General features: G+C 44.8%; 1 protein-coding gene across 1 annotated transcript in view; it reads right to left on the reverse strand.

The window, feature by feature from the left end:
- Positions 1-24514, reverse strand: part of CACNA1E (calcium voltage-gated channel subunit alpha1 E) — a 605524-nt gene that overhangs the window by 45952 nt on the left and 535058 nt on the right. The window contains exons 32-39 of the mRNA XM_060232603.1: positions 23769-23933; positions 21996-22106; positions 20721-20804; positions 20465-20590; positions 19107-19172; positions 17312-17403; positions 14587-14752; positions 12978-13105 (exon numbers count right to left, since the gene is read on the reverse strand). Coding sequence (XP_060088586.1) covers positions 12978-13105; positions 14587-14752; positions 17312-17403; positions 19107-19172; positions 20465-20590; positions 20721-20804; positions 21996-22106; positions 23769-23933 — 938 coding nt within the window. The remainder of the gene's footprint in view (positions 1-12977; positions 13106-14586; positions 14753-17311; positions 17404-19106; positions 19173-20464; positions 20591-20720; positions 20805-21995; positions 22107-23768; positions 23934-24514) is intronic.

Consider the following 24514-nt stretch of genomic DNA (forward strand, 5'->3'; position numbering starts at 1 on the left):
GTGGGGTGGGGGGATGTATGTTTTTCATTCAACAATGAAAAAAATCTCCCATGCACCCTTTGAAGAATTTAACTGTTTAAAATGTTTAGGCCATCTTTTACCAGTCGACTCATTAGGACATTGTACAAATAATGAAAAGAAGGTTTTGTTTTAAATGAGAATCTCTCCATAAGAGAGCTTGATGTGTATACCAGGGATAGGCATGAATCGAACCACAAATTGAGATTCGTGCAAGAATCAGGCTGATTCGTGATTTGTTATGAACTGGTTCGAACCTTGGTGCTTTGTTTGGTTCGTTTTTTGCAGTTTGTTTTTCCAGACAACCTGGCACAGATGCAATCAATTCCTAGGCAAGGCGAGAGGTGGGGGGTGGGATGGACTTCTGGGAACCCTAGAAACACCCATAGCTGTTGCTCATTGCTTGACTGGCAGCTCTGGGAGCCAATCACAGAGCTCCCATTCTGCAGCAATATAGAGTTGTTGTGAGAGTTAAAGCTGAATTTTCCTGGGGGCACCAACTACAGTCTTTGCTGAACTTGGAGGATGGGTGGAGGAGAGCTTGCTGATGACTCCCAGGGAGTTTTACAACTCCCAAACCAAACAAACCAATGAAACACGAACAGGGTCAGAAATCAAACGAATCGCAAAATGAAATTAACCGCAATTTCCGCTGCTTCTTGCCCATCCCTAGTGAATACTTTCATCTCAGGGCTGTTGTGGCCTTAAAAAATGTCTCACTGCTGATTTCAAAGCCAGGTAGTTTAATTTACCTTGGGTTCTCTTTCTAGCTCTACGATCTCACAATGAAATATTTGAAAACAGAAATTAAATGTAATTTCATGATGAAAAACAAAGTAAACAATAGCTCTGGGAATCCGCAGAAACTCTTGTGAGAAAGAGAAGAGCAGATGTCTTTTATGAGCTCTCATGAAATGAACTCTCATGAAATAATAAATGAGGGAAGCGGCAGCCATTTTGGGTGGCCCTTCACAGCTATTCAAAAATAGTTGAATGTTTGGATAAAAAAGTTGTGTCTCTAGATATAAAAATCTAAGCCTGGTGGAATTTTGGCAGATTATTAAATACTAGGTTTTCCGGATCCTGCCCCCCCCGAGAGGAGATGGGGTCTCCTGACACCAGGCCCTACCCCCAGCAGCCAATCAGCTGACCAGTGGAGGAGCTTAATAGGAGAAAAAAGAATGCCTAGGTCTCATTGCCAGTATCATATAGGGAGTGACTTCATCATCCAGCAATGTTTAGATGACACTCTGGTATTTGGGCAAAAACTCTATGGTAGAATCCAGTTTTACTATAGGTTTTTCCTGAAATATCAGAGACATGTCTATTACTAGTATGATGATGTCACTTTCTGTGCAATGCCAACAACAAGGCTAGACCTTTCTCTTTCTCCTTGTAAGTCACCTCCATCCCCCACCAGTTTCCAGGGGAGGGGGGGATCTGACAACCCTATTAAATACTGGTAATGATCAAGATATTGTATGATCCTTTGCTTACTCATGAGGCAAGTGGCCAGTTTAGGAATGGAAATTTGTCAATTCATGAGACTCTAGCCCCTTACAGATGTAATAATCACATGCCTTAGGAGCCTACTAACCATGTGCATCAGGATCATATGCTACCCACCATCCCAGTACTTGTGGGTACCGTGCTGTATGAACAGGGGCAACACATGCAATTATCATCCATGCAAAGTCTTGGTACATATCAATTGTAATCTTGAAATATCCAGTGGTCAGGGTTGTGCCTGCATGGAAAATAAATGGGTTACCCCTTGTTCAAGCAACATGGCGGGACAATTTATGCACAGTTGATAGGCTCCTGACTGTAGGGTTGCCAGCTCCAGGTTGTATAATATCTGGAGATTTTGGGGGTGGAGTTTGAAGAGGGCAGATTTCGGGGAGGTTTCATGCCTCCATGAGGTCTAATGCTCCAAAGTCCACATTCCAAAGTGATCAAGGGAACTGATCTCTGTTGTCTGGAGAGCAGTTGTAATCCCAGGTACTCCTGAAAGTTGGCAACCTAGGTACATGCCATTGTAATGGCTGAAAAGGACTCCCCCCCTTGCAAATCTGGGCATAGCTGAGAAAGGAATAACAATGAATGAAAGGAAACATTAGGGGGAGAGGCAAAGGGCCCTGGAGAATTCACTTGCTCTTGCCCGGTCTCTTGAGTGACTAGTGCTGCTGCAGAGACAGGCCTAGGGACAAAACCCACATGCTTTTAAATATCTTTTAAAGATCAAAAGGCAATTCGGTAAGCTCTCTGTGGGTGGTATCATTTCTGCCATGGAACAGAATGCACACGTTCTAATCTCCTTTGAAAGTGAATTGCTTAAGTGCCTTTCAGAACAGCAGAACTGGATACCCAGGGAAGATTTAAATGTAGCCCAAAACGACATTTAGGGAAATTGAGTGGGCTGGACAGAAATGTAGCTCTGGGACTTGAATCGTCATTTCTACCTCTAGCAGGTCCCATGCATCCCACTTCCAGTGGTAGAACTTTGGGCAGGGAAGTAATGAAGACCATGGCATAGGAACTTTCACGGTGACACTGCAAGACATTATTGTGCATGGCCCATGTCTATGACTTTTTGGAAACGAGACTTTACGGATTGTTTGGGGCATTATAATTGTACCTGGGAAAGATCCCATTATAAAGAAGGTACTCAGGATAATAGAAGTCTGTTCCTTCAGAATTGGGTGTTTGACAGATTATACTGTAGCAGGTTTTAGAGAGAGAAAGAGGAAATAAACTATGTGGGGTTTTTTTTCTGTGTGTTTGTGTGTTTTAAAACAGGTGCCATCTAAACAACCTCGACTTCATTTACGGACCTGCCAATGCACAGATAATAGCTATGTGCAGTTCTGGAATAAGTTGGTGTGGAAGACTTAGAAGCAAATGGAGACCAGTGATGACTTATGCCTAGTCTAGGTATCCTGCAGAAGGAGGTGGTAAAGAGGTGGCAGATCATGGAGGTGTAGAAGGGACTGTACCACTTAACACCACAGGAGAGGGATTATATTGTTCACAGTTCTCCGCTCCTATTCTATATTAATAATTCCCTGTAAATGATACATTAGTACAGTGTGTGATTGGCTATACCAGAGCCTTTTACCCTTGCTGTGCTAATTTTTAATTTGGAAGAAGCATTAAAGTATGGCTCTCTCTACAAAAGTGGTATGGCTCACTCTACCACTTCAGAATTCCCTGCTTCATTCAGCTACATGGTTGTACTGGTCTAAGAAGAACTGGAGTTCTGGCTTTCCAGAGACGGATCTTATTATTGTGGGCTCCATTTACAATGTATAGTTTTGCTCTAGATATCAGGGGATCAAGAGAGTTGCTTCTCTGACCTAAATCTTAACGGGAAATGAAATGAATTCAGCTCACTCATTGTCACAAGAGTACCCCGTGTCTTGATATAACCAGGAAAAAAAATATCTGGAGGCTGGAGGTGGTAAAGTCTATTCAAAGACAGGTTGATTTACAGGGCTACTCGAAACAGAGTTACACCTTCTAAGCCCATTGATTTCAATGGACATATTGGCCAATTGGTTCTTGACTCCTTAGGAAAAGGCTGCCCTTCCTTGACAGCCTATCCCCTCTTCAGCTTCAAAACAGGAGCAACGTCAATGGGGACAGGCTGGCCTTTGCTCCAGGTAGTGTAGCAGCAAGGACGGGAGGACAAGGGTGACTCTTAAACAACTCCTTATCAGAGCTGAGGTTTTAAAACAGGCAAGCAGCCCTCTGGACTAGGAGCCAGACTGATGGAGAGAAGCGGTTGCCAGCCCTAGCTTGAGAAATACCTGCAGATTTTGGGGATGGAGCCTAGAGAGGGCAGGGTGTGTGTGGGGAGGCGGGAGAGACCTCTGCATGGTTTAATACCATAGAGTCCACCCTCCAAAGCAGCCATTTTCTCCAGGGAAACTGCCCGATTTATAAATGGGAATAAATGAATTCAGGACCTTGGACAGTTACGTGGCTGCTTTGAAATAGTAATGCTCAAGAATCCTGGGCTTCTTTTGGAGCTTATCATAGTGTTCAGAGTCTGTCTCTCGGACTTATCCTAGAAGTGTTGGGGCAGTGAGGATCCACTTCACATTAGGGACTCCTCAAGAGAGATGGGCATGGGGTTGGCAAAGAGGTCTGGACCCGTCTCCATCCTCAAGAAGCTGCTCTCATCCAGCTGGCAAGGGGAGAGAAATGAGAAACATGATTACCTCTGAGTTCAGATGGGTCGTTTCCCTGGGTGAGGGGTGGGATTCTCCCATAGTAAGAGCAGGGCCATCCCTCTCCTGCTGGCATATGAAGTTGGGAGTTCCCCTGGAAGTTGGGAGCCTTATGGAGCCTAAGTGCCGAACGCAACATGTGTATACTTATGGTGTGATTGTAGCACAGTTAGACGTTTCTAAGTTCATCAGTTGTGATGGATTTTTAAAAGGGGCAATTCTGCTTGGAAGCACCCTGTAAATTACACCAGAGCACAACTTTGGATCTTAGTTTTGAACCAAAGAAGCTGATGTTTTGTCAGAGAACAGGCTGCAGGCTGGAAACCCTTTTTGCAAAAGATTTAGTTGCAAAGAATAAGCGGACAAAGCTCTCAAGAACTGGAAAAAAATGGATCTGGAATGTCAGTAGAAAGAGAAGAACAGCCTAAACGTTTTCGACCAAGTTTAAAATCAGGTTAAGAACAAGAGCTTGACTTGTGTGTGTGCGCGCGCTCTCAGACAATGGGAGCGTTTAGAGATAACCTCAATGTGTTACTTTTTCAAATAAGAATGCATTGAGTTTGATTAGGTTCCACTTCTCACAGAGTAGCTAAACTTGCTAGGAGGGGGCTAACCTAGTTGTGTTGCTGTTGTTATGCCAGTCAGTCAAGCAATATCTTTATTGGCATAAATTATTATTATGCCAATAATTGGACTTGCAAACCATACAGGGTGGACATATTAATCACATAAGATGGCATAGTTTGGTACATGCCATCACTATCTGGGGGTAAGATGCATTACATTTGGTTTCTGTTAAATTCCTTGTGCCTTTACATAGTGCATAAAGTGCGCGCACGCACATACGAAAGCTTACATTCTGAATAAAACTTGGTTGGTCTTAAAGGCGCAACTTGACTCCTACAGAGTAAAACTGTTTATTACTTGCATAGCTCACTGAGGAAGAGGTCATCGAAACGAGAGATTACTTAGAATCCTTGTGTGTACTAGGACTTCACATTGGACTTCGTATGGACTTGATGGATTCCATTTAAGAACTGACAAGTGTGAACTTATAATGGACTTTGTGAATTAATTTCCTTTTCCCTTGGACTTTATGTACTCTGCCTGTTGCTTTAATGCTCCATGTTAAGTGGCAATAATATTGTGTATAATATAAATAGACTCTGCTATCATTGCCATTTATGAAAATTTGTTCTTTATTCATATTCTTCTTGTGTGATATTACAGCTGGTTTATTTTGATAAATTATTATTAGACACTGTCTGTAGCACATGCAGGAGAGCCTAAGATTGTCTGGCACCCAGAAGTTCTAGATCTTTTAGCATTATGCACCACTAGATGGTGAACTAGACTTGTTTTTAAGGCAAGAGACATTTCAGAGGTAGTTTGCCATTGCCTGCCTCTGTGTCAAGCCCCTGGTAATCCTTGGAGGCCACCCTTCCAAATACTAGCCAAGGCTGGCCCGGCTTAGCTTCTGAGATCTGATGGGATCAGGCTAGCCTGGACTATCCAGGTCAGGACTACTGTGTCAGGGAGAAGGACAAGGCAGAATTCTTTCCCTTGGTTACATTACTTGGGTATAATTCAGCCATCTGCAGTCTAAAATAGTCCAGAGAACAGATTTACTATGGCGGTGAGAACTAGGTCAAAGTGAGGGTTTTGAAACTGGCAAAAATGCAGCAGTGCTTGGAGATTCCCCCTTTCATAACCTTAATAATGTTACTTTCAAGGGTCACACGGCCCTGGGTGGTAGAAGCTCACACGCTGACACTGTAACAAAACACATGACATCTCTGCCATTTCATTGCCGTTCTTTTTTTTCTCCCAATTCTTTTACCCAGTATACTTTTTCATGTTTTCAGAGCCACATTAGTGAACGCAACCAAGAATGAAGCCTGTCTGTAAGAGAGGAACGTATGTCCAGAGACAGCTCAGACTTTGGGGCGGGGGAATGCCCCCCCCCACAACCCCTGTGCCTGTCAAACACCTTTGCCGTGGCCCAGGAAACACCCAACCTACAACCCCGCCCCCAAAGGAACTCTACTTCAATTAGACATGGGTATTAATTTGCTTTTGTCTGGGCAACCTGCTTCCCCGTCCCTCCCTGGGAACAACAGCTGCTGGTTCTGAGAGCGAATGGATCTCTTTAAACTCGAAGGAGAGCAACACCCGGGGGTGGGGTTCCCCTTTGTGAGGTGTGGCGGCGGCTGCGGTGGTGGTGGTGGAACGGAGAGGGGGGGACGGTTTAATGGGTATGTCCTAGTGCCGGGTTGTGGCTGGGAATTGGGAGGCAAACCTTGCACGCCACCCTGTAGGGGCAGTTCTCTCCCAGGCCCAGAGGAGGCGAGATCACCCGTACTAATGTGTACATATCCTTATACGGGATCCTGCCACTGGAAAGGAAGCACAGGTGGGTTAATAGGGCTACTCAGGAAAGGGGAAGGAAGAGGAATGAAGGGTGTTGCTGGCAGCACCAGAGATGTGCATCTTTCTCATTCTGTCTCCATCTAGGAAAAGGCTCTGCACCTTCCCCCCTCCCTGTGAAAATGAGGTTGTTGTCTTCTGCGTGCCAAAAATGTCCCTATGGAAGGGGACTACCAGCTTGCTGGGAAGGAAGGTTATGACAGGGTTAAAAACAATCCTGATTCCCAAGGCTGGGAGGAAACACCTGCTAAGCATACTTTGCCTGACTCTGATTCTTGTATATTGACTGTGCATCTAGGAAGACTTATCCTTGGGTGATGCAGTAGAGGAAGCAGGTCAGCAAGTTAGATTATTTACTTCATTTATACCCTGACTTTCTCCCCAACGGGAACCCAAAGTGGCTTAAACAAAGTTGTTTGATGTTGAGGAGCGAAGTCTGGTGGATTCCTATTTCACACATACGGATAGTGACAAGCGAAGACAGAAAATAGATTGTCAGGGTTAAAGACAAGACTGGAATCCAGACTAGGTGGTTTCCAATTTAATGTAAATCTCATTCAGGTCAAATCTTTAATGAATACATAGAGAGTAGAATCCAGGGCTTTTTTTGTAGCAGGAACTTCTTTGCATATTAGGCCACACCCCCTTGATGCAGCTTACAGGGCTTAGTACAGGGCCTACAGTAAGCTCCAGGAGGATTGGCTACATCAGGGTGTGTGGCCTAATATGTAAAGGAGTTCCTGCTACAAAAAAAGCCCTGGTAGAATCACATGTGCATTCTCTGCTCCCGTTTCCATATACTGTGTTTCATGTCTTCATAGACCCTACAGCAACATGCAGGGTATCTGCATGACTTGGGAACTCTGGTACAGTTGTAAATGCCAGGCAATTTTCTCTGTCTGTCTATCATGTATTCTTGTCTTCCTCTATGTTATTGCTGCAACATCCCTGTGAGGCAGGCTAGACTGATAGACTGATTGGTGGAAGGCCACCCAGTGAGACTTGTATGAGTAGGGATTTAAGACTGGGCCTTCCAAGTCACGCAGTAATCAATACACCATGTAAATACACACACAAAAATAGAATAGCTTAGTTGACTCATGTTGGCAGGAAGAAATTCCCATTCCTTCCACTTTGATTAATTGATGGATTGATTAAGATATTTATATGCCTGCCTTTCTACTGAGCACCTCAGGATCCAAGGAAGAGTAAGTTTGTACTGATTTTTTTTTTAAAAAAAGGGACAACCATCTTAAACCGGTCTACTCAGAATCCCACTCAGGTCTTATCAATGAGACTTACTCCCAGGAAACTGCTTTTTTTTAAAAAGGATCCCTCTCCACATTCCTCCAGCAGTTGGCTTAGCTGGGAAATAAGACTTTCACATTTATAGGGCAGATCAAGAAGGTTCAGGATGTGGGTCTGGTTTTAATCCTGTTTTCCCATTTTGGCCGAGTTCAACACGTTCTGCCTTAGAAAGGAATTTCCTGCATAAAACTAGTAAAAAGCTATGAGGCAGAACCCGACACTCATTTTCTGCAAGCGAGAATTTTTGAAATGGAGGAAAATTCAGCTGCGTGGATTCCTTCAGACATTGTGAAATGATACAGCCCAGACACAGCTTTAACACCTTATGAAATAAAGCCTAGACAAATCACTGGCCTACAACAGCTCACTTCCCTTCTGTCTAATATCCAACTCCTAGATCTAGCAGAGAAATGGGAGGGTGCAGAGGTCATTTAGTAGAAAAATAGGTGCCGGAGCTCATCAGCACAATTCATTTGCATGACTCATTTGCATATGCCACACATCCCTGACGTCACCTGAAGATGTACTAAATTATATCAGCTCAGCAGCTACCTTAAAATTCTTCTTGAATTATAATGATCATAATAATTTTAATTTAATTTAATTTAATCTGTGATTTATACCCTCCCCTATCCCGAAAAGCAGGGTCAGGGCAGCTTACAACATTAAAACATTGCAATAACAATAAATAAAACATATCAATTTAAACACAATGAATTTAAGATATCCCAGGATCCAAGGTAAGTTTGCACTGATTTTTTTTTTTAAAAAAAAACCTTACTCCCATCATACTTTTAAAATTCCTTTCTCCTATGTGGCCGCAGTAGCACGATGAAGATTTTCATCAGTCTGGCTTTATATGTTTTGGTTCTTTCCCCATTTTTTGTGGGGAAAAAATATCAGAAAGCTTGTCAAATCTTAAGAGTTCAGCAAAATTCTCACAGAGGGTTTGAACAATGGAGCCCAGAAGCAAGTATTTTTTTTTGGGGGGAGGGTTAAGAAAGAAAAACAGAATAAAATTTAGAGTTTCCGGACCGGAGCTCTGCTCCTGTGAGCTCCTGCCCAAAATGAGGCCTGGGAGGGTATTAAAAGCTGGCAGCTAAAACAAGAATTTATGTGAGAAATAGGATACTGTGCCCCTCCCCCTTGCCTGTGGGCTGATTATGCACAGTGGCAAAGTACCCAGAGAGAAGGTGATTCTCTCTAACTCTGATTTTACACAGCAAGACCTGATGGCTCTTAAAAACAGGTTTAGCCAAAGGGCTTGCTGAGCTAATAACTACTGGAAATGTAATGGACTACATGGCCGGGGGAAGGGGGGTGGGTGGAGAAAAAACAAGTGAGAAAACCCCAATTATCTTTCTTTTTCTTTTTCTTTAAAATCAGAAGCCCATGAATCATTAGGCAAAACAATATGGGATTTCCTGTTTTAAATGAGACATAATGTTTGAGCTGTGGAAAGAACAGTCAACTCCTTTGCAGCGGAGGGAACAGATCGCAGAAGCGCAGAGTTCATTTTTACGCGTGGCACTTTGAAGAAGGATACATTTATCTGTGGCTTGGTCGTCTAGAGCCAAGAGATGGTTTAATCTGTTTCACCTGTGGCATGCAAGGAAACAGATGCTTGCCAATGAGAGCTCGTGCCATGGCTGGTGATCTTTCTAGACTGGGAAATCAACTGTAGCCCTGTTTAAAATAGTGGGACTTTTGCGAATCTTTGAAGAGATGCCCTCCAGAAATTACTCTGCCATGTAATTTTACACCCTTGTGTGTGTTTGTGTGTGAACCGCCAACAAGTCACAGCCAACTTATGGGGGCACCGTAGCATTTTTAAGGTAAGAGACTAACAGAGGTGGTATGCATTGCCTTCCTCTCGATAGCAACTCTGGGCTTCTTTGGTGGTCTCCCATTCAAATTCTAACCAGGGCCCACCCTCCTTAGCTTCTGAGATCTGATTGTCTTAGCTTCTGAGGTCTGACCTAGGCCATCCCTAAATTCACACAAGTGTTTTTCTAAAACTGGTCTGAAAGCTGAGCCACATACCCATGTATTAGAAGTTTATACCAGGTGCTGATCTAAGAGCAAAATGTGTATTTAGGAGAAAAATGTGCATCTGACCTTTCAGGGCTGTCCAGGGTTTTTTTTTTCCAGCAGGAACTCCTTTGCATATTAGGCTACACCCCCCTGATGTAGCCAATCCTTCAAGAGTTTACAGGGCTCTTCTTACAGGGCCTGCTGTAAGCTCTTGGAGGATTGGTTACATCAGAGGGGTGTAGCCTCAGGGGTGGAATTCTAGCAGGAGCACCTTTGAATATTAGGCAACACCCCCTGATGTAGCCAGTCCTTCTTCAAAGTGCCACACGTAAAAATGAAGTCTGCGCTTCTGGGATCTGTTCCCTCCACTGCAAAGGAGTTGACTGTTCTTTCCACAGCTCAAACATTATGTCTCATTTAAAACAGGAGCTTTCAAAAAAGAACCTTGTAAGCTCTTGGAGGATTGGCTACACCAGGGGTGTGTGGCCTAATATGCAAAGCAGCTCCTGCTAGAATTCCACCCCTATGTAGCCTAATATGCAAAGGAGTTCCTGCTACAAAAAAACAAAGTGCTGGCTGTACCATTTCAGAATGCAGGTAGGAACTCCAGGAACTCTGAATGCTATCAAAATAATCTATCTGCCTATACAACACTAGTACATTAGGGAGGTTCCCCACTTGTTTTTGTTCTTTCTATGCAAAGGGAGTAATTTTTTAACATCAGGGAATGTTTGAACGCGCAACTCATTTGCAGCGTGGAGCATCAGAGCACAATAACAGCTGCATTGCATGACTCTTGTTCCCAAGGCGATTCTCAATAATGGCTATGCTGCCCCACCATGCCTTCAGAGCCTTGTCTGGTGTCAGGAAAGGGGAAACCCAGTTTGGATGAGGAAAAAAAATGGACATCTGCATAAGATTGAGACAACAGCCGTTTGGATGAAGTCACAGAAGCCAACCAAACTGGATTCCAGGTGGACAAAGAGGGATTCATTCCGGTCGTTGAGCTTCCAGTTTTGCTACAGTGGCAAGCTCGTCTCTTTCCCAAAACTGTGAAGGTTGAGATTTAAAAAAAACCCAACAACAATCAAATGCACTACTGCATCTGAACACTGCAGTCGGACAATCCAAACAACTCTCTGGAGCCTTCCTGAAACTTTAGGGGAGGGTGAATGAAGGCATTCAATCAGAGGATGGCTGTTCATAGAAAAAAGGATCTAGGAGAAGCCGATCTGAAACAGCGATGCTGCCTCTGGGCTGCAGATACCAGCTCATTCCTCCCTCACCCCATGGAAGTTCTTAAGAGCTTATCTACCCATTATGAAGCCCTTGTGTTCATTGCGGGATGACTTGAGGACTTTGCATGAGATGCGCAATAGGAATTTGTGCTTCCCACATACACTCTAGCTCTATTCTGCTTGTGACTGCAGCTGGTATGGAGAAGCAGCTGTAGTCCCTCCATCCAGCTGTTTTAGCATTTGCAAGCTGCCTGGTGAGGTTCTATGTTACTTATACGGCTATGTTACTTATGAGCCAGTTTGGTGTAGTGATTAAATGCACAGACTCTTATCTGAGAGAACCGGGTTTGATTCCCCACTCCTCCACTTGCACCTGCTGGAATGGCCTTGGGTCAGCCATAGTTCTCCCAGAGCTGTCCTTGAAAGGGCAGTATAATATAGTGGGTGCAACGCATTGATGAGGCGAAGTGATAGTGGTCATCAGCTCTTGATTAGGTACAGCACAGTATAGGGCTGCACTCTAAAGACCAAAGACTGGGTCAACGGAACCAACAATATACAACTTGGGGTTCCCGCGCCAGCATGTTATTGGATCATTCAAGCCAGCAGGAGGCCTGCAATTGGTGCAGGGCAGCAGGGACTTGGGTCTTGCTGCCCATTGTTTCCAAGTCCCCAAGCTCCGTTCGTATGGCTCCAATGAGCCAGGCAGGAACACCCAATTGAGTCATAACTAGAGTCCGTGTACACAACAGGCAGCTTCCGGGAGATCCCTTTCAGCGCCATCTACCTCACAGAGTGTCTGTTGTGGGGGAGGCAGGTAAAGGAGATTGTGAGCCGCTCTGAGATTCAGAGTGAAGGGCCGGGGTATAAATCCAATATCTTCTTCTTCTTCATGTAAATTTCACAACGAAGGCAACAGCAGTTCCACCAGTTGGTTTGCAGATGCGAAAACGGCAGGGAGAAAAGCCTAAAGCTGTGTCTTCCTGCTTGCTTTGGCTGGGAACAGCAAGGAGCTGGCATGTGCGGCATCCACGTGGGAAACTCCCATCTCACACCTGATGCAAAGTCCTGGTGATGTTCCCCAACGAACACAAAAACTTTGGAACGCTCAGACGGACCCTTAGAGCAGTTCCATGCTTTGAGCGGTGACGTTATCAAAAGGCTGAAGCAACTCCAGTGTTTCCTGCAGGAAACATGAAGTATGAATGGTAGGCATGTGCCCTTGAGCATGCTTATGTGTATGCTTGGGAGCCAGGATTGTTTACAGAGCTGTTTCATGATACACATCTTCTGCACGCTGGATGTTGGCTGCAGGAAACACTGGAGTAACAGCAGTGTATGTATGGCAGACACGACTGGCATAAAGGGTAAATGTGATCTTATTTTAAAAGGTTCCCAGAAACAAACTGCAAAACTACTGTTATAACACTCAGTTGCTGTAGATGGGACATGTAGTAGACCTGGACAGAAATCCTGAGTTTCGCCTGTGATTCAAACTCTGTCGTTTGAGTAGGATCCTTCACAAGAACATCCCTCTGCTTCAAAAGACAATTGGAAAAGGCTTCGGATAGCAGCTCTCTCCTCCCTGCCCAACCAACGTATTCGCAGGTTTGCAGGGCAGAGAACAGGAAACTGCATCCAATTTACGCTTGATTCAGGTTACAATACCCCAAGGGGATTCTGCAAAAGGCATAAAAAGCGGCAGGGTGCTCCTACGTACCACGCAGCTCTGTCATACTCTGCCCAAATCCGGACAAATTCATCAAGGTGATGGGGTCCCAAGATGGAGGAATCACGAGTCAGGTATTCAAAATTGTCCATGATGACAGCCACAAAGAGATTGAGCATCTGAGTTAAAAGCAAAAGAGGAACACTTTCCAGAGATGCAGCTGTGTTAGTCTGGTGTAACAACAGCTGCAAAGTCTTAAAAGCCAAAAGAATTAAAGTGGCATAAGAGCATAAGAAGAGTCTTCTTGAACCATACCAGTGGTCTATCTAGTCCAGCACCTTTTTTACATAGCAGCCAGCCTGTTGCTTTTCTCTGATATCGCCCTCTACCCCTGAGCTTTGGAGGTTTCCAGTCTCCGAATACGCCAGTCTCCGAATACGTTCCCTTTACTCACACTAGTAGCTATTGAAAGGGCCATCCTCCATCATGAATCTGTCTAACTCCATGAAGTCTAACACGGGTTGACTAAAAGCAACTTAATTAAGTGTGGATGAAGGAAAAAGAAGGTGAGGAAGGAGAGAGATCAGGGCAGGACATGGGAAGAGGTACAGAGAAATTACTTTGCAAAAGCTGAAACCTGTTGGACAAATAAGCAAAATCTTTCCTAAACATTCCATGCGGGCTCTGCTTGTAAGACAGAAAACCAGAATGGCTGCACCAGTGGGCAGAAAAAAACATAGAAAAAAGAGGTGCTAGGTGAAAAAAAAATATTTACTGTAATTCTTGTAGTTCCCTAAGTGTTGCATATAGGGGTGGTTTTGTAGAAAAATAGGTGGAGCTCATTAGCATAACTCATTAGCATATGCTGCTCCCCCCCAGTCAAAAGCAACCTGATGCAAGAAAGGAGAGCCCCAAACGAGTGAGGCCTGCTTGGGCTGGCTAGAGATCCAGCCAGCCCAAGCAGGCCTCGTTTGCCTGGGGCTCTCCTCGGTCACCCCCCCCAGTCAAAAGGCCAGCAAGCCACCTGCCGCCCAAAATCACATAAGAAATGGAGAAAGGGTGGTGTGGGCTTTTCCAGGGGTTAATGAGGGCTGCTGGAGGCATGGCAAAGCTCCTGGTGGCTGGCTGGCTGGCTGCCCGCTCTCCTAATCCAGGGATTGTTATGCAGCTGCACCTACTATTCAATGGACCAGATAGGTGGGGAGGAAGAGGGGGAACCCTCAGAAAGGTTCAGGAGCTGCGATCCTGTGAGCTCCTGCTGAATACGAGGACTGGTTGCACAATTTGCTTTGTCAAGGGATAGTTTCCAAAGGTATTCACTTTCCACCCTGAGCAGTGAGCATATTTTTTTTTGCCTTTAACCTGTTTTTCTATTCCCCCCGCCTGCTGTATGACAGTAATCCCTTTGGCCACTGATCATCACCTGCCTACTCAACCAAGCCATGTAACAGAATTACAGTGCAATCCTAAGCCACTGTACACCCTTCTAAGCATAATGGTGTCAATGGATTTAAAAGGGTGCCAAGCTAATATTTTGCGCCGTCAGCATGGAGGAGCCTTGTGGGTTCCTTCGTACACACCAGAACGCCAACCATGGGAGAGTGGACAAGGATGCGTCAGGGACTATGGAATGCCAAGGGCAGGGAAGGGGGGAACTCACCAAGAAGGAGCAGAAGAAGATGAAGGAGACAAAGTAAACGTACGCCAATTCCGTGCCACAGCGCTCGTTCTCGTTCTGTCCAGATGTCGCCGTGGTGTCTGGCTCACAGCCTTTACCTTCCAGGCAAGAAAGCATGATCTCCTGCCACGCTTCCCCAGTGGCACTCCTGCAGGCAAAATAAAGCCAACTCTTAAGAACACTGTTTATTCCACGGTTACCAGTGGCCAGGGCACATTTTGCAGCGGAAGCTCCTTTGCATATTAGGCCACACACCCTGGGTGTAGCCAATCCTCCAAATGCTTACAAGGCTCTTATTACAGGGCCGACCGAGGGTGATGGTAGCTTCTGCCATAGCAATTTTTTAAAAAATTAAATTAAAAAAAAAAAAAAACCTGCACAGGCAATAAGATCTCCGAGGGCGAACCAGAAGTCTTGTGGGGCAGAAGCCCCATCTGGCCCCAACCACTTTTAAAAAGCACTTGGTGGATGCCAGGAAAGGTGTTGGTGGGCGCTGCATTGGGGACCCTTCCTCTACTGATTTAAATAGCATGGGGAAGGTGGTCATAGCCCTCCTCCTTATCTCAGGCGTCAACAATCATCCTCGTTTCACAGCCCACAGCACGGATGTATTTTGCAGAACAAGCTGGTGCCCTGAATGCAAAAACAGTGCTAGAAGAGACAGAGGATGAAAAGGGAGGGTGAGGCATAAGGACAGAGAAGCTCTTTCCCTGGGCTAGTCATCCTCACCACAGCCAAGTTAGTAGAGCTGGGAACTGGGATGTTGGAGGCAGAGTTCTGGAAAGCTCGTGGCATCCCCACTGATATCATCATGTGCACCACGGGCTTTCCAGTGTTTGGCACCGGGCATGGAAATAAACCGAACCAACTGCTGACTTTCTGGCAAAATCACTCAGTTTTATCAAGGCCGATTCCAAATAGAGCTCAAGGGGATTTGCTGATACCAGCATCATTAGTGAAATTCCAGGAGCAGTGTGATTACTGTATGGAGCAACACCTAGATTTCATTCCAGGGGCACCTTAAAGACCAACACAATTTTGGGGGGGAAATAAGCGTTCGAGAGTCAAAGCTCCCTTGGTCAGATATCCGACAAAGCTATTTGCTCTTTAATGCTGTTTGCGTTTTATTGGTAGAATGAGTATTTAATTTCCAGACGAAGTGGGGAGCAGCACTCTACTAAATTCAACCCACCTCTATATCTTAACATGCTGATAATCCTATACAAGCGTGGATGCACCTGGTGCTGCGCGAACTGCACTGGCTACCTCTCGAGTACCAGATCTGTTGCAAGGGAGAGCCAGTTTGGTGTAGTGGTGAAGTGTGCGGACTCTTATCTGGGAGAACCGGGTTTGATTCCCCACTCCTCCACTTGCACCTGCTGGCATGGCCTTGGGTCAGCCATAGCTCTGGCAGGGGTTGTCCTTGAAAGGGCAGCTGCTGTGAGAGCCCTCTCCAGCCTCACCCACCTCACAGGGTGTCTGTTGTGGGGGAGGAAGGTAAAGGAGATTGTGAGCCGCTCTGAGACTCTTTGGAGTGGAGGGCGGGATATAAATCCAATATCATCATCATCATCATCATCATCATCATCATCATCATCATCATCATCATCATCATCATCATCATCTTCTTCTTCTTCTTCTTCTTCTTCTTCTTCTTCTTCTTCTTCTTCTTCTTCTTCTAACTTTCAAGGCCCTTTATGGCCTGGGGCCTGCATATGTTCAGGACTGCCTCTCCCCATATGAATCCCCTCCCACCCCCAGGCTCTGAGGTCAGCTACACAACATCACCTTGTGATCCCTGGTCCCAACTGGCTTCAATGAGGACCAGGGCTTTTTTGGTCTGGGCCCCTACCTGGTGGAATGAGTTCCCATTGGAGATCTGGGCCCTGTGGGACTTATCTAGATTTCGCAGGGCCTGCAAGACGGAGCTTTCCCACCAGGCTTTTAACTGATCCAGCGGGCGTCCTCTGAAGGTCATCGCTTCCCCCCAGCACCTTACAACCGAGGTGCTTAAGCTATGTTGGTGCCTACATGCTGTTGCGTGATTTGTTGCCAATGTTTATAGTATTGCTTACTGTTGTGCCTTGATCGAAAATATCTGTTTTATGCCGTTGTTTAATTTGATGTGGTTTCATTTTAATGTTGTTTTATTGTTGTAAGCCGCCCTGAGCCTGCTTGCAGGAGAGGGTGGGGTATAAATTGAAACATTAAATTAAATTAAATTAAATCCCAAAATTGAGGAGGCCATATATGATCGCATGCTGCAATGTGCTTCCAGTAGCCCAGATGAAGGGCCATTTCCTTGGAACAGGACTAGCACTATACTGATTCCAGCATAGCTATTTTATTAGCGAAAACACAACTGAAAACACACGTGGCTAGCCTCAACTATATACATAGAAACTCCACCCAAAACACACCAATAGAAAAACAGGCACTTGGAACCCTCATTTGCATGGGCTTCATTCAAATGGATATTACCTAACTGGCAGCTCAGCAAGGGTGGCCACTCTGAGCATAGCTGCAAGGAGCCTCTCAAACAATGGGCTTCATTCAAGTGGATATTACCTGATTGGCTGGCTCAGCAAAGGCAGCCAATCTGAGTGCAGCTGCAAGGAGCCTCTCCCACAAAAGGTCTTTGTTTGAAGCTCCCAGTATACTACATACTACTCCTCTAATTTCCCCCTAAGTTTTAAAACCCACTTACCTGAAAAGAAGCATGAGTGAACCCAGAAAACTGCGGAAGTTGTTGTGACGGTTAATGTGACTTTCTTCATCTAATTTGATATTTCCAAAGACCTGAAGGCACAGAGAAGCGAAAACGGGATAATGGGCTTGACAATTCAACAAGGCCATGCCAGATTTCCAAGTCAACTATGAGGGTTGTGCAAAATGTGCCCTGAGGTCCTGATCCCCTCCTTCCTTCCAGTCTCCCAGATATAATGATGACACCAGGGCAAAGCAAGAGACTGTACTTCAAAATGGGAAAATTTCTCAAGAGCCCTGAAAGGTGGTTTCAAAGAGAGAGAGCTGCTCTTGGTATTGCAGGTTCCAAAAAAGGATAAGAGCAGTGGCTGGGGATGGCTAGGATGGTGGAAGAAAGTACCATCAAATCACAGCTGATTTATGTTGACCCTGTAGGGCAGGGGTGGCCAAACTTGCTTAATGTAAGAACCACATAGAATACACATCAGATGTGTGTGGGAAGGAAGGAAGGAAAATAGATGGGAGAGTGAGGGAGAGGTGGAAAGAAAGCAGCTTTAACTTTAAATGCATTCTCCAAGTGGCCAGCTGGCTTGGAGAAGTGATTGAAAGAGACAAATGCCTTCTCCAAGTTGGCTGATTGGGTGGTTGGGGATTTGAGAGCTGCACCATATGTGTGAAAGAGCCACATGTGACTTCTGAGCCACAGTGTGGCCACCCCAGGTGTAGGATTTTCAAGGCAAAAGACATTCAGAGATAGTTTACCATTGCCTGCCTTCATGTAGCGACCCTGAACTTCCTTGGTCGTCTCCCATCCAAGTAGTAAACCAGGGCTTACTCTGCTTAGCTTCTGAGATCTTATGAGATCAGGCTAGCCTGGGTCATCCAGAGTAGGAGCAAAATGGAAAGTGATGCACCACCCTCCAGCAATGATGCAACTGGTGACCCTTTTCCAAACCCCAAAATGGGTCTGTGAGCAGGACAGTAAGGCTGAGGGGAACACCAGCCGAGGAAGGGAGCAGAGGCATCAGCAGAGAACCATGAGGGAAGAGCTCTGACATGAATATTATTGTATTGTATCAGATGCATTGTATTGCTTTAGATTCTTTGAATGTAGATTCACTGATGACATTTTTGTGGCATTCCTGAGTGCTGAACAGTACAATAATGCCATTCACAGACAAATGTTATGTATCCATCCCTTACATTTTTCTGTGAATGTACTCAGTGTACCCTTTTGGGGGGACACAGTAGAGTTTATACTAGACAAGGACAAACAGCAGCTCCTGTGCCTGTCAACTCTACAGATAGGAATTCTATGCTTCATCATGATTGTTATCCTGCATTACAATTGAACAGGCATTTGCCTCCAAGTCTGCCACGAAAACGTCGCGATGCAACGTTACCCCAGAGTCAGAAATGACTGGCGCTTGCACAGGGGACTACCTTTACCTTTTTAATGTATGAGAAATCAAACTAGCTCTGAGCATTTTGAGATGCATCCGCTCGCAGAGTTATCCAGTGCACGTGATCTGTTTAGCCCTTGCTATGGTTCATTCCCTAGGAAGATGAATAGTCTGGTCCAGGATCATGTTAAAAACCAGCAACTTAATCTGATCTGGAATATCAGCTCATCAAACAATGTGAATCTTTTGATGCAAACTATGAGACTCATAAACATCAGTTTGTTTATGACAAACTGCAACTAAATTAACACTATGTTCTGTCCTCCGATCTCACCTCGAGTTCCTTCACTGGGCAGCAGCAGGGAACACAAGCATTTCCAATTGTTTTCTTACCTGCATTCCAATGATGGCATATATGAAGAAAAGCATCGCGATCAGGAGGCAGACATATGGGAGTGCCTGAAAGGAACAAACAGTGCAAAACAGTTAATTTTGCTATACACCCTTGTGGGATTAGTCTTTCTGTAAAAAGTGTGGTTTGGCTCACTTGCTTGAAAGGTTGGGGTTATATATCGTTTGGCTCACTTGCTTGAAAGGTTGGGGTTATATATCGTTTGTTTTTTATTTGATTGTGCATGATCGTGATCATGCAATTATGAAATTACATTCATGGATTTAAAAAAAAATGAATAAGAGACATGCAGTAATTCCTTTCCAGCATCTTCTTAGGGGCAGGGGTGGAATTCTAGCAGGAGCTCCTTTTTATATTAGGCCACACACCCCTGATGTAGCCAGTCCTCCAGGAGCTTGCAAGGCTCTTTTTTGTAAGCTCTTGGAGGATTGGCTACATCAGGGGTGTGTGGCCTAATATGCAAAGGAGCTCCTGCTAGAATTCCACCCCTGCCCCTAAGGAGATGCTGGAAAGGAATTACTGCATGTCTCTTATTCATTTTTTTTTTAAATTCCATGAATGTAATTTCATAATTGCATGATCACAATCATGCACCTCTGGCTGCAAGCCAGCAAACACTTTGAACAAATGAGTTAAGATAAGTTTCCTTCCTTCCTTTCCCCAAAGGCCTTAGAATCGTAGAGTTGGAAGGGACCTCCTGGATCATCTAGTCTAACTGCTTGCACAATGTACGAAATTCACAAATACTCCCCCTCTGCTCCAATAGCCCCAGTGATTTCTGTTCCTTGCCCAGAAGATGGCAAAAAAAAAAAAAATCCCTCCATGCTCCCTAGCCAAACTGGCCTGGAGAAAAATTGCCGACTGACTCCAAAGTGGCGATCAGCATATCCCTGGTTGTGTAAGAAAGGGCCACAAGAACCAAGCACTCATGCAGCCCTTCCTCTCATGATCTGCCTAAGTTCACAGAGTCAGCATCGCAATCAGATGGCCATCGAGCCTCTATTTGAAAAACTCCGAAGAAGGAGAGCCCACCACCTCCCTAACTGGTGGCAGTAAGGAAGCACAGCACATAGGCAATTATGTTACGGGAAGGGTTACAGATAGCATTGGTTTCTTCCCCCACTACCATCCATACATGCCAGTGCTGTCATTTTGTGCGCTCTGGCAGCAGAAGAGTGACAATTCCTCCCGCCCAAGCGTGTGCTTTGAAGATGACAGATTTAGAGCATTCATCACTTGCAAGATATGTCTGTGCAAAACCCCCCAAAGAAATGCTTTCAAATTGCGTACAGAAGGTTTTGAGCCAAGCTGCCCATTAATCTTGTGGGTTGACCTTTACCTTGAACGACTGCACAAAAGTCCACAGCAGAATCCGAATGGTGTAACCCTGGCGAAGCAGTTTGATGAGACGTGCCGCACGGAACAGTTTCAGAAAGCTCATATTGAAGCTGCTGGTATTTACCAGCTTTGGGGGGGGGGGGGAAGAATGAGAAGAAAAAAAAATCAAAGGGTTGAAAGACCGGGGAGGGGGGGAGGAATTTAACACACTTTTGTCTCAAATTTCCCCAAAAGAGAAATACAGAAAGCAACGTTACCTTGCTGTCTGTCAAGATAATTTCCGTAATGCTGCCGATCACGGTGATGAAATCGAAGATGTTCCAGGTATCGCGGAAATAGTTCTGCAGGAAGAAAAGTGTGCAGATTAGGCCGCAGCCGTGTCTGACCTGGTTCCAGTCAGTTGCTGCCTCTACAAGAAGGACAGGTGTGCCTCAATGGGAAGGACTCTTCTTACTCCATTTGTGGGAACCAGTAAGTCCCAGGAAAAGAGAGAGGGCACCTCAGTTACTTTAAACCTCAGGGGACAGATGGGTACCCTCAGAGCTTTTTTGGTAGAAAAAGCCCAGCAGGAACTCATTTGCATATTAGGCCACACCCCCTGACATAATAAGAGAACATAAGAGAAGCCATGTTGGATCAGTCCAATGGCCCATCCAGTCCAACACTCTGTGTCACACAGTGGCCAAAAATCCCAAGTGCCATCAGGAGGTCCACCAGTGGGGCTAGAAGCCCTTCCACTGTGTCCCCACACCAAGCACAAGAATACAAAGTATCACTGCCCCGGACAGAGAGTTCCAACAATAAGCTGTGGCTAATCATCGTTTCACACAGGGCTTTTTTGTAGAAAAAGTCCAGCAGAAACTCATTTGCATATTAGGCCACACCCCAACATCAAGCCAGCCAGAACTGTGTTCCTGTGCGTTCCTGCTCAAAAAAAGCCCTGGGTATCCTCATTTCTGTAAGCCATTCATTTTCAGCAAGGCAGTCATGACTGGATGACAAAGTTGGGACTTCACTCAGTTCCTGTTTCCAAGAAGAGTTTCTACCTACCAGGTCATATGTGACAATGCATTTTTTTGCATTTAAGTAAGGAATTAGAAAAGACTGGTCATCTGTCTCATTTCCCCCCAATATGATTGTTTCCAGAGCAATTCCAGTGACCCAATGCATTTATAAAAGTAATGCACAATAGATCACAGACATGACTTCCTATGATCTCATCAAATGTACTGCTCTAGAATTGGACTTCCTGCTTATAGAATACTCAAGGAGCCCAGCAACAAGCCCACCTGTTATATCTTTCCTCCAAAGTCTCAGGATATCACTATGTTGGAGAAAGGATTCTGGGCTGGATAAGCTATTAGCCTGAGCCAGTATTTCTCTTAAGACCATTCCTCAGTGGAACGAAGTAACCATCTAAAGCGCACAAACTATTACGCCAGGTGACAGATGAAAGAATATTGCAACAAGTGCAAACTAGATAGCCCACAACCTAGAAGTTAATACCCAACCCTAAACATGCTGCGACTCACCAGGAAGCCAAAAGCTATAATTTTCAGGAAACATTCCAATGAGAAAACCATGGTAAAAGCAATATTCAGGTACTTCAGAGCCAGTTCATAGGTGTAGGGAGCAGAATAGTACTGCCAGAAAGAAAAGAAAGTAAGTAATAGAATCCCGATTTCAACTTGTACTGTACTCCTTTAAAACAAGAACAACCATAAAGGTTCCCCTACTGGGCCCAGTTTTCATTTTCCCAGCAAAGTGGTTATTAAGTATAGGTAAGCACCAATGCTCCCTCCAAGCTGTGGAGTCTTGTGAACAAAAATTCTGCTTTGTGTGCTACTAGCATTAAAGTTTGAGCTACTGCATCAGTTAGTGCGCTCAGGGGCCATCCTCCCTGAGCAGGCTGAGCTAAGACAAAAATGTGTGAGGCTCAAAAACTGGGAGCTAGCTCCCATGAACTCTGCTTAGAGGGAACACTGGTAAGAACTAAATCAAAAATCCAATTCTGAACATTCTGGAAAAATCAATTTAGGAAGTCTGTATAGATAGTTTTTTCCAGTTGGCAACAGCAAATTCCATCTTGGAACAACTCACAGGTTCACTGGAGTACTGTTAGCTAGTGCTATCATCCTTCAAAAGCCACATGAACATATCAAGAGCATAAAGCAGGGGTGGCCAACGGTAACTCTCCAGATGTTTTTTGCCTACAACTCCCATCAGCCCCAGCCATTGGCCATGCTGGCTGGGGCTGGTGGGAGTTGTAAGCAAAAAACATCTGGAGAGCTACCGTTGGCCACCCCTGGTATAAAGTATGGAAAGTGGGAGCATCCAACACAAATGCACACAGGTGTTTATAACACAAAAAGAAAGAACTTCACACAACACCCATGGAAGAATAGAATAGGGTTAATTATTTGGGGAGGAAGAAGCCACAAAAACAAAACGTTAAAGGTCTAGCATAGAACTAATACTTAGGGTTCCCAGCTCCATGCTGGCAAATGACAAGATTTGGGGGCAGCATCTGCAGAGGGTGGAGTTTCAGGGGAATGTGATGCGATGGCACTCTAGGAGACCCCATGTCTTTATGGTCTTTACTACAGAGATGGGGAAAATTCCTACAGCATCACCATCAAATCCGCCACCCCCCATTTTTTCCTCCCACTTCTCAAATCTTCAAGGATGGAGGACTGAGACCAGGGGTGCATGACTGCTTGCCATCACCAGACAGCAAACACTTTGACTGCTTGCTATCACCAGACAGGTGGTAAGCCTACTACTATGGATGATACAGTCTAGTTTTAAAATATAGACTAAAAAACAGCAACATGGCAATGAATTCATATTTGCTATCTAGAAAAAAAATCTGTTTCTACAACCATGGAAACAGAGTAGGTAGTAACAGACTTAATGGATCAATGGTCTGACTCAGCAACTTGATATGAGTTCAGTTGCTTTGTTCATGTTAGAAGATTTAGACCTGAACAGGGGTTTTTTGTAGCAGGAATCCCTTTGCATATTAGGCCACACACCCCGATGTAGCCAGTCCTCCTGGAGCTTACAGGCCCTGTCAGAAGAGCTCTGTGAGCTCTTGGAGGATTGGCTACATCAGGGGTGTGTGGCCTAATATGCAAAGGAGTTCCTGCTACAAAAAAAGCCCTGGACCTGAAGTATATGGTGGGTACCTGCTTGGGTGGCAACTCCTTTTTTTAAAACCACGTGTCTAATTAAGCAACCAATGAAATTGTCAAAACGATTTTTAAGCATCACCACAATCTTCTGGACCTGGCTGATCACCTCACCTTCATCATTAGGACTACAGTATTAAGTGCAATCATGGCCATGATGGTGTATTCAAATGATGGGGAGACCACAAAGTGCCAGACCCGATACTGAAAAGTGTGTCGGTTTTGAGGCATGTAGCGGGTGAGGGGCTTGGCGCTGATAGCAAAATCAATGCATGCTCTCTGGAAGAAGGAAGGGGGGAAAAAGGAAGTCAGTGAATTGGCATATTTTCAAGATGTTCTAAAACTTTATTTTTTTCAATTAACATTTTTTTAAAAAATTTCACATAAATCAAATATACATAGAAAAATAATAGTCACCAAGCTAGTTTTGTGTAGTGGTTAAGTGCACGGACTCTTATCGGAGAACAGGGTTTGATTCCCCACTCCTCCACTTGCAGCTGCTGGAATGGCCTTGGGTCAGCCATAGCTCTCATAGAGGTTGTCGTTGAAAGGGCAGCTGCTGTGACAGCCCTCTCAGCCCCACCCACTTCACAGGGTGACTGTTGTAGAGGAGGAAGGTAAAGGAGATTGTGGGCCACTCTGAGATTCAGAGTGAAGAGTGGGATATAAATCCAATATCATCATCATCTTCTTCTATTAGCTATACAAATTCTACTATAAAATTACATAGTTTAAGTCAAAACTGAAAGTATATCATTTTTTACATATAAAGGATTATTAGGCAAGGTTTCTTGTTCCATCAAAAAAGTTACCCAGGGGATACCATGGTTCAATAATTTTTTTCTCATATTGTCATGGTG

Source organism: Heteronotia binoei, chromosome 2, assembly GCF_032191835.1.
Source record: "Heteronotia binoei isolate CCM8104 ecotype False Entrance Well chromosome 2, APGP_CSIRO_Hbin_v1, whole genome shotgun sequence".
NCBI lineage: Eukaryota > Metazoa > Chordata > Lepidosauria > Squamata > Gekkonidae > Heteronotia > Heteronotia binoei.